The following is an 18,316-nucleotide window of genomic DNA, read 5'->3' as shown; positions in this document are numbered from 1 at the left end:
GTGCCAGAGAGAGAGAGAGAGAGAGAGAGAGAGGAAAAAAAAGAGGGAGACACGCACGCACGAGCATGTACACACACAGGGGAGAGAGACACGCACACACACACACACAGTCCAGGGTGTGATTCCACCAACACACACTCAGGATGACATCACCCACTGACCTCGTTCCCGGGCCCCCCCCCCCCTCTATTCCCGGCAGCACATTAGGGATCTGGAGAAAAAAGAAGGGAAAAGTCCCACAAGGGGGGCCTGTCAGAGCAGGGAGCGACCTGGGAGCAGAATGGGAGAGAACTGAGAGCTACCAGGGAGCTAACAGAGAGCTAACAGAGAGCTACCAGCAAGCTACCAGGGAGCTAACAGGGACCCTAGTATAACCAGACTGGGACCAGACTGAAACAAGACCTAAACCAGACTGGGACCAGACCTAAACCAGACTGGGAGCAGACCTAAACCAGACTGGGACCAGACTGAAACAAGACCTAAACCAGACTGGGAGCAGACCTAAACCAGACTGGGACCAGACCGAAACCAGACTGGGACCAGACCTAAACCAGACTGGGAGCAGACCTAAACCAGACTGGGACCAGACCTAAACCAGACTGGGACCAGACCTAAACCAGACTGGGACCAGACTGGGTCCTAGGTCCTCTAGTGTTTTTCTGTCTTCTTTGTGTAAAGCGGGTCTGTTTTTCCATCTCCTGGAGTTTCCATGGGGGGGGGGTTCAGAGGCTCTGCCTTGTACTGACCACCCGTGTGTGTGTGTGTGTGTGTGTGTGTGTGTGTGTGTGTGTGTTTGAGTGTGTGTGCGTGAGTGCGTGTGTGTGCGTTTTTTTCCATGTGCAAGTAGACACAGGTGCATGCATGTGTCATAAATCACAGACAAACACACACACACACACACACACACACTAACCAAGAGCGTGCACGTGGGCCCTCATGCCTCCTCCCACAGCCTGGGAAAGAGTCTCCCTCTCTCTCTCCCTCTCCCTCTCTCATATTTATGTATGCATTATATATAGTATCTCCTCACTTTTCCTCCCTCATTTTTTCCTCTTTCTCTTCCTTCTCCTATTTCCTATCTTTCTCTCCTCCCTTTCAGCTTTCTCTCTTCCCCTTTCCCTCTCCCTCTCTGACGTGTTTCACACACAGCATCATGTCACATTGAACATGCTTATATAATTAAAGCCGGGTCAGACCCACAGAGTTTTCCTACTCCTTCTCTCTCTCTCTCTCTCTCTCTCGTGCCTCCTTCACCTGCTCGGCGGGTGAACAAGAGCACATGTAAACATAGAATTAAACATAATTCAGGTGAATCATATGTGGACGGTGTTTCACCAACCCGTTGGTGCTGGTTCATCGTGTAGCGTCTTGAGTATGAGAAGAAGATGTCATGATTTGTGTGTGTGTGTGTGTGTGTGTGTGTGTGTGTGTGTGTGCATGCGGATGCTGGTGGCCAATAAACTCCCAAAAAATATGGAATGAATGAGTGAATGTGATCGAATTGATCTGTCAGCGTTTGCTTGTCTTGTCATATTCCTTCATTATGAGGAGATTGTGTCCTAATTGGAAGTATGTGTGTGTGGGCCCCGTGAAGTCCCTCTGTAATAATGACACACCATTGATCTGCTGTCTATTGATCCATCGGGTTCGTCATACAATATTTCTTAATTAGGAAAGAAAATAAAAACCCACCCCAAACACACGCGTGTGGTGTTAGGGTACTTGTGATGTTGACAAATTGCATGCATGACACATGCATGCAAATGTTTGCATGCATGTGCAAGTGTGCAGCCATGTGTGTGTGTGTGTGCGTGTGTGTGCGTGTGTGTGTGTGTGTGCCTGTGTGTGTGTGTGTGTGCCCGTGTGTACAGCGCTCCGATTAGTTTCCATGGCACTCTGTCGCTTCCGTCCCTCCAGCAGCACGGAGGAGGTGGTGGAGGAGGAGGAGGAGGAGGAGGGGGAGGGGGAGGAGGGGGAGGAGGAGGTCTGGTTCACATTAGCCCTTCCATCCCTCCGAGTGGGAAGCATCTCCTGCTGCACTCAGCTGCGAAGAACACCCCCCTCTCCCCTCCTCCTCTCCTCCTCCTCTCCCCTCCTCCTCTCCTCTCCTCCTCCTGTCTGGTGGACGTCTGTCTCCTCCTCCTCCTCCAGTGCCGCGTTGTGACAACATGCCCTCCTGTGTTCTTGTGTTGCAGATAAAATCGAGGAGGCGCAGAAAGAACTGAAAGACCCGACCGGCTCACCCAACGGTAGGATCCTGTGTGTGTGTGTGTGTGTGTGTGTGTGTGTGTGTGTGTGTGTGTGTGTGTGTGTGTGTGTGTGTGTGTGTGTGTGTGTGTGTGTGTGTGTGTGTGTGTGTGTGTGTGTTGTTACATGTGTGACTGTGTGTGTGTGACAGAAGCCATGGGGTTTATGTTTCAAACAGGAACTATCAGGTCCAGGTCTTTTCCCGTCAGGTTGGGGCGTGTGGTGCAGGGAATTCCTCCTGTTCCCATTCTTTTGTCGGGGATGTTCTGTGGTGTGTAACCTGAACTAGGGACCAGGCGAGGAGGATGGGAAAAACTTGAATGGGGGACAGTTAAACAGTGGGGTTAATATTAACATGCAGCAGTTGGGCTGTAGATTTACTATGAGCGGAGGTAGAGAATTTATACTTCATGTAAAAAAAAAAGTATAAATGCTAAAATGTTAAAACAGACTTTGTATAATTTCATCATTGTTTTTTTCTACATCGTGACATTTGATGAATGCATTCATTTATTCAAAGCTTACTATTTATTCAGTAATTTGACTATACAGCGGCTAACTGAGGAGATTCATTCAGACTTTGAATGTGTTTTCTGGCTGAACAGGAAAGGAATTTATGTCAAATATGTGACAGGTCTTCCCAAGATTGCAAAACACTGTTGAAGATAACAAGTAAATAACGAAAGCAGGCCATGCATGCAAAGGAAGGCGTACATTCCTTCTAATGGGATTGGTTCACCCGAAATAAGACGGAAAGCCCAATAGAAATCCTTCGGTGAAAATACAGCCGCTGATGATGTCACAGAGGCTAATCTGTTTGACTGGTCGCCTCCTATCTATAGCGCTCGCATCCTGAGCTAAACACCTCATTTTAAACACTTAACTCAATGGGAAGAATCCTAAAAATGATTGACCATTTACGGAATGGAAGATTTTTATAATGTAAAAAAAAGACTGCATAATAATATCTTAAATATACAATTCACTGAATAAATCAATGTAAAGTAATTCATAGGTTTCATTTTTGTTTTTAGGGAACACAGAGTGATCTCTATTACAGTAAGGTTATTTTTGCTGTTATTCCGTCTTGCAGAAAAAGGGAATTAGTCATGCTTTATATTTTCACGTTGGTGTGTGCAGAACACGCTATTTCTGGAGCAGGAGGGGGTTTGAAAAGGCCTGTGGCCGCAGCACAGTGGAGGTGGCGGTGGTGTGGGAGGCAGGTTATCTAATGTAAAGAGACTAGGTCCTCCTCAGTCTAATTCTGCCAGTGACCGGAGGAATCCTGACCTCCTCTTGGGAAATACCCAAACAAGCCAGGAAACTGTGACGGGTTACGTCACACGTCCTTAAAATAAAACCAGCTGAAACCAGCATTGCCGGTTTCAGTAGCGATGGTCACATATTGCGTGGCACTCGAAGGCTTGGGTGCGCCCATTTGAACAACACTGGGTCTTTATGTTCGACTCGCTGTGGACAGGGCTTAGGACAGCCCAAGTGTGTTTTCCTTTAGCTTCTGTCGTAATAGCAAAAGTATTAGTATTATTGTAGTGACTTCTCAGTCATAGTGAACCTATCCATCCTGAAAAGCAGAAGGAGATCGTGTGAAAGGGAACCAGAGTCTGGTATATGAGCAAAGTGCCAGGGGAAACACAACATTTTAACACTGAACAGGAGGGTTTGATTCCTCATCTGGCTGAATTAATTTGGATTACCTTCGATCTTGTTTTCCAAGGTTTCCCGTTTGTAGTAATGGAGGGACCGCATTATTTTCGCATTATATTGGTTGCGTAACCGCATTGCATTTTGTTCATTGACTATATAAAGCCTTGGCACTGCAACTAAACAAAATGACTTCATTTGTTTATTGTACGGTTATGCAAGTGGCACCATGCAGTTAGTTAAGTGAAAACAAGAATGTATTTATTATTTAGATATACTTTTGTGTGGGTGTTTCAATCAAACCCATGTGTGTTTTTTTGAAAAACAAAAAGGTTTTCTGCCAGCTTGTTTCCTTTATTTTTTTTAAATTCAAGAATAGAACTTCATGTTTATTGTCCTTTTTTTATACCAAGTATATTCCATTGTGTGTTCCTCGCTCACCTTCCTGTCTCCTTCTCGTTTGTTGTCTACAGGGATATCTGGGAGCAGTAGAAGAAATGCAGACAACATCAAAGGCTTGAAGAGGAAGAAGATAGTAGCAGAGAACCAGCTGAAGAAGATCCCCAAGTCTCCCGTGAAGAAGCCCCTGCAGTCCAAGAAACCAGACCAGCCTCCAGGGCCGCCCTCTGAGACAGCGACCGTCTCCTGCCCTGCAGACCCGGAGAGCCCGTCCCAAACCACTCCAACGTCACAGAGTGTCAACAAAGACCCCAAGTATGCCCAGGAAGCCCCATCAGCATCTCCCGCGGAAGGAACATCTTACCCCGATCATGAAGAGCTGAAGCCGCCAGAAACATCCTCTTCGCGGCCTCCGCCGCCGTCGTCGACACCACCGTCGACTTCCACTCCTGGCAGAGAGGAAGCTGAGACCAAAGCCGAGGCGTCCCAGCCCGAGTGCAGCAGGAGCGGCGACAACGGTGACCCCAACTTCGAGGGGGGGTCTTACAACTCAAACGCTCCCCTCGAAGTGTTACTCAAGGCCATGGAGCAGGACTTCAGTACTTTAGTGGAGAGGAAGGGCTCCTTCCCAGTCCAAGCCACTGGGAGATCAGTCCCGGCTGTCCCTGTCCAGCCAAGAACTGACGTTAAGACAGTGCCAACCAGTGTCAACTTTGGTCTTCAGAACCAAGCTTCCCACGTGCAGACATATTATGTTGACACACAAGGGAAGGTGATCGGCATCGCTGCTCCGATCGGGAGCAACGTGCCCACCTCCGGCCATGTGACCCAACTGCAGTCTACGCATCAAACCACACCCCACTTCCTAGCCTCCGGCAAGGACAAACAGGGCTTGCACATTAGCTTCCATACGGGCTCCTCCACCATCACCCACGCCCCCATTCCTTCAGGGTGTAAGGCCATGCCACAAAGCCAACCCCCAGTGGTTCACACGTGCCAGTCCATCACAGCCAGCGTTCCCAGCACAATCCAAGTCCCAGTGACGCCTGGCTGCAACCCGGTCCAAATGGCCACGGTAGTGAACATAAATGCAGACCAGGCAGCTAAGGACCTGAAGCCAAAGAAACAGGGGAAGTACGTGTGCGAGTACTGCAGTCGGGCGTGTGCCAAGCCCAGTGTGCTGCTCAAACACATCCGGTCGCACACGGGCGAGAGACCGTACCCGTGTGACACGTGCGGCTTCTCGTTCAAGACCAAGAGCAATTTGTACAAGCACAGGAAGTCCCGTGCGCACGCCATCAAACTCGGACTCGTCGCCAGATCCGAATCCGGCGGGGGCAGCGGGTCCCTCTCCCAGGAGTCGGACCGAGCAGACGGGACGCACTCGGAGGCTGAGGAGAGCGGGGACAGCGATGGAGAGAGTAGCACTGCGGACCAGGACCCTGACTCCTCCCAAAGCAGTGTTACGGCGCTATCTGAAGCCAGCTTGTACAGCGCAGGAACCACGCAGGCCGGCCTCTGTGGAGAGGGAGACCTATCTGGAAGTGTCACGGAATTGGTCAAACCAGCCTCCGGTCATGGTGGATATGAGCCAAAGGTGACGGCAGCTCTTCCAAAGGTGGTTGTTTACCCGGTGAATGTCTCCCCTCTGAGGGCGGACAGCCCGAGGGTCACCGATCCAGCCCCCGAGCAAGCGGCCGCACAGCGGCAGAGAGAGTTCCAGACGGCCAATCATAGGTCCAGCCTCACCATTCTGTCTTCTTTGAAAGAAGTGGACTGCAGTAATGCCTCGCTGGACCGAGTGAGTGAGGACGAAGACCAGCACTGCAAGTCCCCTCTCTTCGGGGGCCACGCTCAGCTTCAGAGGCAACAGGCCACGGACTTCTCTCAGCAGCAGCAGGCCAAGTGTCTGCTCAGTCCACGCAGCTTAGGAAGCACAGACTCTGGCTACTTTTCACGCTCTGAAAGCGCCGACCAGGCGATGAGTCCACCGACTGCGTTTGTAAAGATAACCCCTCCGGCGGAAACGGATGTCTCCAAGATCGCCGTTTCGAATGTCTCCCCTGTGGTTGCCACGGTGATGCATGTCCCCGAGGAGAAGAAACAACCCTCAGAGGGTCACATGATGCGACCGCCCCTGGAAACCAAGGCACTCTCTTTAGAGGAGCGGATCTCAAAGTTGATATCGGACAACGAGGCAGTGGTGGATAACAAGCAGCTGGACAGCGTCAAACCTCGAAGGACTTCTCTCTCCAGAAGAGGAAGCATAGACTCTCCAAAGTCATACATATACAAAGACTCTTTTCAGTTTGACCTCAATCCCATCGGAAGAAGGTCAAGTTCCAGCTCTGATATTCCCAAGTCTCCTTTCACCCCCACAGATAAATCAAAGCCAGTATTTCTTCTTTCTGTCCCTTCTCAGTACCCACCAATGGATTGTTTACCAATCACAAGGAGTAACTCCATGCCAACGACACCAGGAAACTCTGGACTTCCAATGAATGTTGCCCCACAGCCCTACCCCTTGCGATTCTGCCAGTCGTTTGACGACAAGATTGGTTCTTTGAACGATGATGTATTTTCCTCTGCCCCATCTACCCCCAACCCTGCTATTCATTCCCGCACTTTAGTTAGGCAAGTGGCCGTCGAGGATTTTAACACACACGAAAAGCACACTATCCCCACGGTTCGTTCGATGGATGAAGGCTATCACGGCTCCAATGTATCCACGGAGCTGATGCAACGAAGCAGGTCCTTTGAGCATGGTCAGGACAAGAGCAGAAGGCCGATGCAGACGAAAGGCACCATGTATGAGTGCGAGACTTGTCGGAATCGGTACAGAAAGCTGGAGAATTTTGAAAATCACAAGAAGTTCTACTGCTCTGAGCTTCACGGTCCAAAAAACAAGCCAGTCACGGTTAAAGAAAGTGATCCAGACGTCTTCCAGGTCACCGTGGTGCAGCCCCCGGTCCAGAGGGTATCAGGAATTCCAGGGGTTCTGGACCAGCAGACCTCGATTAGAAAGAGAAGGAAAATGAAGAGCGTTGGAGATGACGACGATCAATCACCGACGGACGTTATTCCTCCTTGTTCTGTCAGCTTTGATTCGTGCCAGTTGACAGCCGCCGTGGCCGGCCAGACATTTTCTCATTCTCGCACAGTCGCAGTGGACATACAACCCAAAGGCCACCAACCACAAATACCTCAGATCCAGCTCGTAGCAAGAGGTATAGACCCCTCTGACTCCAGGTTATCACCAATCCGAGAGGCCCAAATAAGCACTTCTGCTAAAGAGAGAGGAGACCTGCAGAGACAAGGCAGTGGCACCTCGGTCATCAGGCACACCAACTCACTGAGTAGACCAAATTCGTTCGAGACATCTGAATCATTTGACAGGACAGGATCACCTGTTGACATCAAACATGTCCAAAGCAAGACCAAACCAGAAGCAGAGAATGTGTCCGTTGATGGCTACCAGGAAAAAATGTCCAAACCCAAGAGTGTTGACTATGGAAAACAGCGACAAAACAGTGCTGACGGCCCCGTATCTGTTTCTGCTGAGAGCACTACCCCTGTGCACCAGTCTCGCCTGGTCCGTCAAAACAACATCCAGGTGCCGGAGATCCTTGTCACAGAGGAGCCTGACCGAGAACACGACACGCAGACCACTGAGCCAACGGAAAAGCCAGCAGAATCCTTCAACTGGCCCCCGAGAAGTGAAAGCCTATCTAAGGTACCAGCGGAAAAACTCCCCCCTAAAAAGAAGCGAATTCGGCTGGCTCAAATGGAGCAGTCCTCAGGAGAATCCAGTTATGAGTCCAGCCTTTCCAGGAGCCTCAGCAGGGACAGCAGCCTCTCACGCTGCTCCAGTATCTCAGCCTCTTTCGACAGAGAAGAAGCCGCCAGGTCCGAAAGCCCTTCCCGGGGCGAGAGCGTCACTGTTGTCCAAGAACCACTGGGGCTATCAGCGGCCTTCAACACCCTGGGGGTACCTGGTGTCATGAGGCGGGCTGCGTCGGAACAGATCAGTTGCACTCAGCCCTCGGTGGAGATCTCATGCGACTACCGTAGCAAGTCCTTCGATTGTGCCAATGTGTCTCCCAGGAGGTCCTTGTCTCCAGCCGCGCAGACAAGATGTACACAAGGCTCTCAGGTTCCCCAGGTGCCACTGATCGAAAGGCGAAGAGGCCCGCTGGTTCGGCAGATGTCTTTGAAGATCAATCCAGAAATTCCGCAACATCAAAGGAAGATGATTATCCCGCTGGAGAAGTTGGCTTTATCAAACATTAAACCGCTCATTCAGCATAGACCTCAAGATGCTAATATGGTCAACAAAGGTCATATTGCTCAACCGGTATTTGTTGATACACCCATAACAATTACTGAGAAAATGGTGCAAAGTATTAATTTGGGTAGCCCAACTCAGCAGCCTCAGATATATGGCCTTCCACACCCTTGGCATCAAACGTCTAGGGTTCAAACATGCCGAAAGTTACCTCCTCCTCCGAGTCAGATTGTGGTAAGTCGTGAGAGTACCTTACCTCAACCATCTGAACCTGAGGAAAGGAAAAGCTTGGTGCCCAAATACCAACTGCAGTGTTCTGCTCAGAAAGCATGCCAAACATTTTCCTATTCAAGCACGCAGGGAAATCAGTTGACAATGCCTATTTTAACGATACCACTCTCCAATCCAAACTTGAGTGTTTCAAAGTCTTCAGAGGTACTCCAGAATGTCTACATGGCTCAGCATAAGCATCTCGGTCCTGAGATCAAGACACAGCAGGTCGTTTTACCCGGAGGACCGCAAAGGAACTCGTTCAGCCAAAGCCACCCAGTTGCTACGCCATTGCCACAAATTCTGATAACCCATGAACAAATGAACCCTGTGTCTTCCTTAGCCAAGCGAAACAGCCATCCTTCTATTCAGAGCGTCGATAATGACCTCCATACGTCGCCCATCGTCAACAGGGATCGAGCGCAAACGCAGACCGTCAGCAGCTCTCAGATCTCACATCCCGTGGAGAAGCCAACCTCTCTTGGCTCTCTACATTGCACACAGAAGCTGGCTTCGGTGACACTTTGTCCTCAACAGGAACCCACCGCCTCCAGCAAGCGAATGCTCTCCCCTGCCAACAGCTTGGACATCTACATGGAGAAGCACCAGAAGCGGGCCAAGGATGAACACGGCGTCGCGTGCCTCACCGACGGACGCTCAGTTAACTACCTTAACTCCAAGATGGCCGACGTCACGCGACAGAGGAAGCTGACGCTGGTTCGACAGGTGTGCACCACGGAGCCCGCGGACAGCCCCATTGAAACAGAGGCTCCACCCCTTCCCGAAGGTAAAGCAGGGAAGGACTCCGAGGCTACCGACGACTGCAAACCCATGTCACCGGACAGCAACCTTCCGACCGCGCCGGACAAAGACACGGCCGTAGTCCCTCAGGATGCCAGCAGCGCGTTCAGTCAGACCACCTCCATCATCAGCAGTAACCTGTTGAAGCCCCAGGACAAGGGCGAGGAACAGAGGTGGACCCCCGCCAAGTCCCCCATCAGACCGTCCAGCTTCCACGGCAGCCAGGTGAAGCTGACCTCGCCGGCGTCCGCAGGCAACAGCAAAGACAGCCACCGCCTCTCCTTCCCCAGCCTGAAGACGGCCACCACCTTCACCTGGTGCTTCCTGATGAAGAGGAAGCCCCTGCACGTCCCCCAGACCGACCTGAAGACCTCCGCCTACGCTGCCTGGACGATCAACCCCAAGAACCCCAACCCCCTGGGCCTGCCCACCAAGGTAGTCATGTCCCTGTTCGACTCCAAGCAGTGCTCCAAGAAGATGCTGTACACCTCGGCGATAAGGACCAGCGGAAAGTCTGACATTGTGTCCTACTCGAGCCAGCTGAAGGACGTCATGTCTATGGTAAGAACAACAAAACACTCAGGATTTTGTGGGTTTTAAATATGTAAATACGCGACAGAGTTAACCCCACACTGTTTTGATGTGCAGCTGCTGTTGTCCCAGAAGACGAAAACAGTGGAAAATGTGAGCAAAGCCCAGCCTGAGACCCAGGTCGGGGGTGAGGCGGAGAAGGACGTGGCCACTAAAACCGAACCGAGGAGAGTTAAGATATTTGACGGGGGGTAAGAAAACAGACCCATACGATTCATTCAATGGCTTGATTTACTTAAAATGCAAATAAAGTCATTTTCAAATGAGGTTATTCGATGATTGCTTTGTCGGTCGAACTGTCGATGTAGAACTCCAACCAAATTGCATATTTACCCCTTTGATAAATCAGCAAATGTAACACTTCAGACATCAGAAATGTGTCCAATCGAGGTGTACGTGATTGCTATATTATTTGAAATACCTCGCTAATCTTCCGATGCCCCCCATCCACCCTTGTTCCCCCGCAGGTACAAGTCTAATGAGGAGTACGTGTATGTGCGCGGGCGAGGTCGGGGGAAGTACATCTGTGAGGAGTGTGGGATCCGCTGCAAGAAGCCCAGCATGCTGCGCAAACACATCCGCACGCACTCGGACGTGCGGCCCTACCACTGCATCCACTGCAACTTCTCCTTCAAGACCAAAGGTGAGCGCCGGGCTGACGTGCTCATCACAGGGCTGTGTGTGTGTGTGTGTGTGTGTATGTGTGTATGTGTGTGTGTGTGTGTGTGTGTGTGTGTGTGTGTGTGTGTGTGTGTGTGTGTGTGTGTGTGTGTGTGTGTGTGTGTGTGTGTGTGTGTGTGTGTGTGTGTGTGTGTTAGCCTCAGATGAAGAACTGTAAGTCTTATTGATTTGTTATTTGATTGTCATTTTAGCAGATGCTTTTATCCAAAGCAAATCACAGTTAAGTTAGATGCATGTGATTAAGGAGCAGGTGGGGGGTCAGACATATTCAAATCAAATCAAACAATACAATTGCAATACAAGGTGCTTTACAATGGAAATATAGAAATGGATTTAGAGAATACTGAGCTAAATAGTTTTTTTTTAAGGTTTATTTTAATTGCTGAAAGGATGCCTCTAGGTAGTGCGTGTCAATCATGATCCTTCGGAATCCTATTGAAAAAAAACAACATCTTAGAACATCAATGCTTCAATGTTCCATTTGTGTGTTCCGAACTCCAAATGAGCTAGTGGAGCTTTAACACAGACCTGTACTTTCGAACGTGGCTACAAACAAACGAGGCAGTCGTTTACATTAGTTTTGCAATCCAAACTATCGGTGACTCATATGTTCCTGAATGACGAATCCAATGTACGATTATTATGGTATGCATAACCTAAAGATAGATTTAACTCTTCACATTCATTCCAGTAGAAAAAATGAGCCTTTTCACAGCTGTGGCTGTGTTACTTCCCCTACCTACATCTCTGTTTGATTCTCCATCCCTCCACCCGAGCAGCTATGATTCACCGCTCCTTGTTGAACTTCCTTCCCACGCGGCGCTGCAAACGCGCCACAGCCCACGTTCCTTTCAAAAATGTCTTCACCGGATACTTGCACATTGCACACCGCCCGCTCGCCTGCCTGCCGAGAGACAGAGACAGAGAGAGGAGGAGAATGTTCTCTTATATAAACCCACTTTCTGCATCTGTTAGGTCTCCGCCCACTTAAAAGACAGAGTTGGAGTGAAACTATGCAGGCTTTTTTAACGGGTTGATACCCGCTCCCCCGCCCCCTGCCCCGCCACCCCGATGCCTTGCTCACCGTACCCAGACCGCTAACCGGACCGCTACCACACTGAACCCTCAAACTGGAACGCAACCATCACTCAACATCTTAGCTAAAAAATACAAAAGATGGACATATTGGTTATTTAGTCAGCTTAGCTAACACCCGTGATTGATCCAACAACTCAGACTATTGTTTCACACAAGAAATTTCAAAAAAATAAGTTGAGCTAAAAAATACAAAAAGTCAGTAGCTTAGCTGACAAGTTTAGCTAAGAATATAAGCCTTGTTGATAACTTAGCTGACAAGTGTAGTTAAAAATACAAAAGGTTCATAGCTTAACTGACAATTTTAGCTAAAAAAAATACAAACTGTCAATATCTTAACTAACACCTCTTCTTCTTCACTCTTCTTCCAGGGAACCTGACCAAGCACATGAAGTCCAAGGCCCACAGCAAGAAGTGCCTGGAGATCGGGGTGCCGGTGGGCCTCATTGACGACCAGGACGCAGAGGACTCGGGTACGTTTGGCCCACAGCCTCTTCCTTATTGGTTCAGGAGGTAGAGCGGGTCGACTGTCAATCGGAAGGTTGCTAGTTCAAACCCCCGACTCCTCATGGCTTAGTGTCAAGGTGTCCCTGAGCAAGACACCTCACCCTCACTGCTCCAGCTGCTGTGGATGTCGCCTTGCGTGGTTGACACCGCCGTCGTTGTGTGAATGTTAGGCAGAAACTTCAAAGCACTTTGAGAGGCCACTGGTGAGAAAAGCGCTATATAAATGCAGTACATTCACCATTCCTTCCTAAGGGTGATGCCAAAACATGGGTTCAAAACATCCAATGTGTTGTTAAAATCTAACTGGTCATCAGCAAAACAAAAGCAGTCCTAAAGTCGTTTCGCGGTTGGGGTTGCTAACAAGATTTTAGACGATGTATGTGTGCGGCCGTGAGCGTTTACCCAACATTTCCCCCCTGTGGAGAGGGAACAACAGGAGCTTCGTTAAACAGCCCGCCGTTAATGAGCCCAGGAATGGACCCGGGCTGGCGGCGCACTCGCAGATCAATAGCTCTGCCAGCATCTAATTAGAAATTCTAAATCAGGCCTCCCTTCCCCGTTAACTCGGCGCACATGTGGGCGACGAGCGCTGCGTTTAGAAACAGGAAATTGCTGCGTCTAAATTTAGCAGCGCGAGAGAAAGAGACGGAGTGAGAGAGAGACTGAAAGAGGGAGCGAGGGAGAGATGGAGAGAGAGAGAGATAGAGATTGAAAGAGGGAGAGAGAGAGAGAGAGATAGAGAGATTGAAAGACGGCGCGATGGAGAGAGAGAGGGAGCGAGGGAGAGATGGAGAGAGGCTGAGAGATGATTGATGGAGAGAGAGGGGAAAGCCTTAAAGCTGCTGCTAGTCTCTGAGAAAGTATTGTTTTCTATTCTCTGGCTGTGATCGGGCTGGAGGGAGATGGGGGATGGGGGGGTCCGGGGTGTGACAGAACCAGAGCAGAACTCCTGCAACGCCACATTATGTCACTTAATAGTACCCCTCAGGGAGGGAGGGGGGCCCTCTGCCTCTTCCTCATCCTCCTTGTCTGTGGGAAACATGATTGGAATGAGGAGTGGTTCAGTGCTGCCCAAAGGCCTGTTGTTTACTCACCCAAACTCTGTACTAGTACTAGTACTAATTAGCAATGGAGAAGCTATTATTTACCAAATCATTGAAGACATGTACAGCTCAAAGGGATAGTCCGTTTTTTTGCACTTTAAGCCTTATTTTCAGGTTGTTTACGATGAAATACATCGGTTCTGGTGCTAACTTCACAGAAAGTCTGTGTTTGGAGAAGTTTAGGTTTTTGTTATAGCCCCTTTCATATCCCAGTGTACAGGTTGATGGGCATGAAACATCGGTCCTAAGGCAACATTAAACGTTTGTTTGCAAAGCTGTGAAACTCACCGAGTGGTCACTGGTGTTCGTTGATGTTCGACCAAAAAAATCTTAGCAAAGTATGCTTTCCAGCTGAAGTTTGACGATCGTGGAGCTATTTTTTTCAGCTGAACCACATCGGTGTGTAAACTTCCACTTGACAGTTATACACCTGCCAGTAGTTGGGGATAATGAGCATTTACGTTAGTTTACCAACCAGCTGGGAACAACATTGGCGGTGGACTAATACCGAACACTTTCAAGGCTTCCTATAGAAATTAGTGGCTACAACAAAATTACTAATAAATCCTGCTGGAAAGCATACTTTGCTCTGATCTTTAAGAACGTTCTCTCTTGTCCCTCCAGCAGGCGACCGCGGCCACACCGGCAGCTCGGACCGCCAGGACTCGGACGCTGACGACTCGGACGGCGCCGACGACGAGGACAACGACGAAGAGGAGGAGGAGGAGGAGGAGTCGGGCCTGTCCACCAACCCCTCGGTCAGCGCCAGCCCCCAGCACCTCCCCCCGGGTGCGGCCGAGATCCCGCCCAGCGCCCTGCTGGCCCAGATGTCCATCAGCTCCATGCGCTTCTCCTCCCCCTCCCCCAACACCGCCACTGCTGCCGCCGGCCCCCCGCCCCCCGTCGCGGACCCCCTGCCCCCCGCCGCGGACCCCCCCGTCCCCGACCGCTACTCCGAGTCGTCGGTGGCCATGATGAGCCCCGTCTCCCTGTACAAGCAGATGTCCATCTCGGGGTCCTGCTCCAGCCCGGGCCCCTTCCCCCTGTCCCCGCCGGCCCTGGGGGGGCCCCTGGGGGAGCACCACGTGTCAGACACGGACTCGGTCCACATGATGAGCCCTGTGTCGCCCTGCCGGCAGATGTCCATCGACTACCCCGACTTCGAGGTGCCCCCCAGCCCGCCGGTGCCCAGCAAGGGGGCCAAGCTCAGCCAGGTGAGACCCCCGTCCCGCCCCTGTCTGTCTGTCTGTCTGTCTGTCCCTGCTTCCTCTCTCCTTACAGCGCATTTCCACCGGTGAGTACACTTCGGACCCAGCACGCCTCAGCCCAGTAGTGAGGGTGCGGTATAGCCCAGCTCAGTTATGGCGCGCGTTTCCACCGCCGCCACTACCCTTATGGTAGGGCGGGGTTTAAGCTGGACGGCAATAGCCACGGCAGTTATGTAGCTTGCTAATAAATCCAAGGAAAAAGAAGAACGCACACTGACAACACACTGCACAATGAACAAAGATCAAGCAACAATGTAGGACGTCCAAGAAGGACGGCAAACTTTTGCGCGACATTTTCTTCAATAAGCTTTCGCCGTTGTCCAGAAATATCTTGCGGGTACTGTGTTTGTTTGTTATTATCCCACTGTCGCAGGGAAGTGATTCTGTCGACCAATCAACAGACGCCGTGTGTAGCTCAAACTTGCCGGAACCGTTTCAGGCGTCTCAGTACCTCAACGGAGTAGTACTGTGAGACGAGTACGGCTCAATACGGCTCAGTCCAGGTCACGCCCCCTTTTGGCGGTGGAAACACTACCCGTGCCGCACCTTTACATTCACGCCATTTAGCCGTCAAGTCCCTTTATCCAAAGCAACTTACAATAAGTACATTTGTCAGTAGAAAGAGAAATAATATATCGCTGTCAGTGTGTCAAACACAAGTGCCAAACACTTACAATTGCTAGGTTTACATGCCAGGCGCTACTGCCAAAGTTCACTGAGTAGGCTGGTAGGTTGGGGATCTAGCCATCCTACATCTGGGTGGCCACTCCCACTTGCGTTGTCACAAACGGATGGATTTTGAAACTGCTTTCTTAACGGCTGATGGACACCTTTGCAGTTACCGTAGCAGCCACCTGCCACCAGCCGTCTTCTATTTCAAAGTGTCAGACTCGCTTAACAGTGCCTAATTATTAGACATTATTAGTGTCTAAAAACGTGATTATACCGTTTTTCTTAAGCTAACAGTGTTAATTTTCCTGCCTTCTTCTTCTTCTTCTTCTTCTTCTCCATCGTTCATCAGGAGGTTTCTCCGGCGCCCGTCACCGCGGCGACCGCCAGCGAGCCCGGCTTCCCGGTGGACCGCGGCACCCAGACGTCGTCCTTCCCGCCTCAGGGCCCCGTGCACTTCCCCCTGCACGGCCTGGCCACCCCGGCGGGGCCCGAGCACCACCTGTTCAGCCACCTGCCGCTGCACTCCCGGCAGCCCCTCCGCCCGCCCTACGGCGTGGTGCCGGTGGGGGGGCTGCAGCTGCTCTCCAGCGGCCTGGCCGGGTACTCCACCTTCTTCCCCATCCAGGCCGGCCCGGTGCAGCTCACCATCCCGGGCGTGAGCGTCATCCACCGGACCACCAGCCCACTGCCCACCGCGCTCTGCTCCCCGCCGCGCAGGGAGGACGGGCCCTCGCCGGGGTCCCACCAGGGGCCCCACCAGGGGTCCCGGCCCCTGGTGGTGCAGGACCCCGTGGGCGGCATGGTGCCCTGCTTCCCCCTGGGCCAGGTGTCCGGTCTGCAGGCCCAGGGGCTCCAGTCGGTGGGGCTGGAGGCGCTCAGCCTCCTGGGGGTCGGTCAGGGCGTCGGCCCGGGGCTCACACTCAACGCCACCCTGGGGCTGCAGGTGGTGGCCGCCGGCCCCCCGGGGCCGCAGGGCGCCACGGGGCCCCAGAGCCACCTGCCCGGCCTGCAGATCCTCAACATCTCGCTGCCCGCCCTCATCCCCTCGCTCAGCCCGCTGTCCGCCCTCAGCCCGCCGCCGCCGCCGCCGTCAGGAGGCCCGGAGGCACCAGCAGCCACGGCCTCACCTTCGCCTTCGCCTTCGCGGGGCACCACACGGGGCACCAAGCCCGCCGCCCCCTCGCCGCCTGCCCCGGCGTTGCTTAGCAATCCCGCCGCCGTGGCGACCACGCCCACCAGCCTGCTGAGGGCCGCAAGCGAGACGGACCTCAGAACGCTGGCACCTGACAACCAGAGCACTGGCTGGGCGGCGGGGGCGGGGCCGCCGTCATCGCACCGGACGGCGGGCGGGGCCGACACTTCCAGGGCGTCGCCGGCGGGGGGGGCCGGCAGTACGACTCCTCCCAGGCCCCCCCCCCCGCGGCCCTCCAGGCACAAGATGGCGGACGTCTACGACGACGAGGACGACGCGTCCAGCGACGACGAAGGCCGACTGGTCATCGCCACCTGAAACAGGAAGACGACGACAACAACAAGACAACGACAACACAACCCCAGTTGGAAAGCTATTCTTTGTCTTCTTTTCTTTTTTTTTTAATGCTTGTCACTTTGTAAGACTGAGAACACTTATTCAGGGCGGTGTGTTTGTGAGCCGCCTTTGGAAGCACAGATCCAGACATTAATTTAGTACGTGCAATCATATGACGACTATTGTTCGATTAACAAAAAAATGACCAATCGTTTTTACTTTACTTTAAGTCGCCCTCCAGACTCTTTTTTTTCTTTTTTGTACATGTTGTATAGACAATTGTGCCTTTTGGAAGTTTCTTGTCGAGGAAACCTGTACATAAAAAAAAATATGAATTCAGTTGTAATGTTGTGTTTATTCGAGACACTTTAAGTAGACCCAGAGGACAAAATGGAGGATATAAGATTTATTTTGGAAAGACTTTGTCATTCGTATCTATGAAAAATTATAAATGTTAACTGGTACATGTACATTTCTATGGATTTTTTGGGGCAATGTTACTGTGTACAAATGTTGTGTTGAGCTATTTATTATATTCCATCTAGTGCCCATGATTGATTCATAAGTCCATTGTCATGTGCAATATGGTAGCTTTACATTGCGGTATCAATATTATCAAATGTATCAGTAAAACTTTGTTTACAAACACTCAAGTGCTGGCGTATTTACTTTATTTCACCACTTATTTCTACACTACGCTTTATTAACAACAAACACTCACACACTGCACGTTAGTAACACACACACGCACACACACACAGTCAAACTGCGCGTTAGTAACACACACGCACACACACACACACACACTGCACGTTAGTAACACACTCACACTGCACGTTAATAACACACATACTGCACGTTAGTAACACACACATACACACACATACTGTACGTTAGTAACACACATACACATATACGTATGTTAGTAACACACATACTGCACTTAGTAACACACACATATATACTGCATGTTAGTAACACTCCACACACTGCAGTTAGTAGCACACACAACCACACACACTCCTTGGTGCATGGTGCCTTGCTCACTTTAAGAACTCTGTGTGTAGCCATGGTAACGCTGCCTGTGCGGCAATAAATCTCTGTTCACTCACAACTTACTTTGACACAAATGGCTCCTAAAATAAAATATTTAGGGCCATCATATGTATCTTAAGAAGGGCCACCAATGTCCTGGTGTACTTTCTTC

The 18,316-nt window shown here is 51.1% G+C and overlaps 1 protein-coding gene across 5 annotated transcripts in view; it reads left to right on the top strand.

Moving 5' to 3' along the window:
- Positions 1-17,741, top strand: part of hivep1 (HIVEP zinc finger 1) — a 29,083-nt gene extending 11,342 nt beyond the window's left edge. For 2 of the 5 annotated variants that reach the window (XM_084484373.1, XM_084484374.1), the window contains exons 3-9: positions 2,196-2,249; positions 4,383-10,225; positions 10,313-10,446; positions 10,723-10,898; positions 12,403-12,504; positions 14,266-14,855; positions 15,931-17,741. In XM_084484373.1, coding sequence (XP_084340499.1) covers positions 2,196-2,249; positions 4,383-10,225; positions 10,313-10,446; positions 10,723-10,898; positions 12,403-12,504; positions 14,266-14,855; positions 15,931-17,091 — 8,060 coding nt within the window. In that variant the 3' untranslated portion in view covers positions 17,092-17,741. Of the gene's footprint in view, positions 1-2,195; positions 2,250-3,652; positions 3,983-4,382; positions 10,226-10,312; positions 10,447-10,722; positions 10,899-12,402; positions 12,505-14,265; positions 14,856-15,930 lie in introns of those variants that run through there. The other 3 variants (XM_084484375.1, XM_084484372.1, XM_084484371.1) reach the window with 3 other exon arrangements.
- The last annotated feature ends 575 nt before the right edge of the window (positions 17,742-18,316 follow it).

Source organism: Micromesistius poutassou (genome assembly GCF_964030765.1).
Source record: "Micromesistius poutassou genome assembly, chromosome: 20".
Lineage (NCBI taxonomy): Eukaryota > Metazoa > Chordata > Actinopteri > Gadiformes > Gadidae > Micromesistius > Micromesistius poutassou.
The sequence above is the reverse complement of the archived record's forward strand: the minus strand, read 5'-3'. Positions and strand labels throughout refer to the sequence as shown.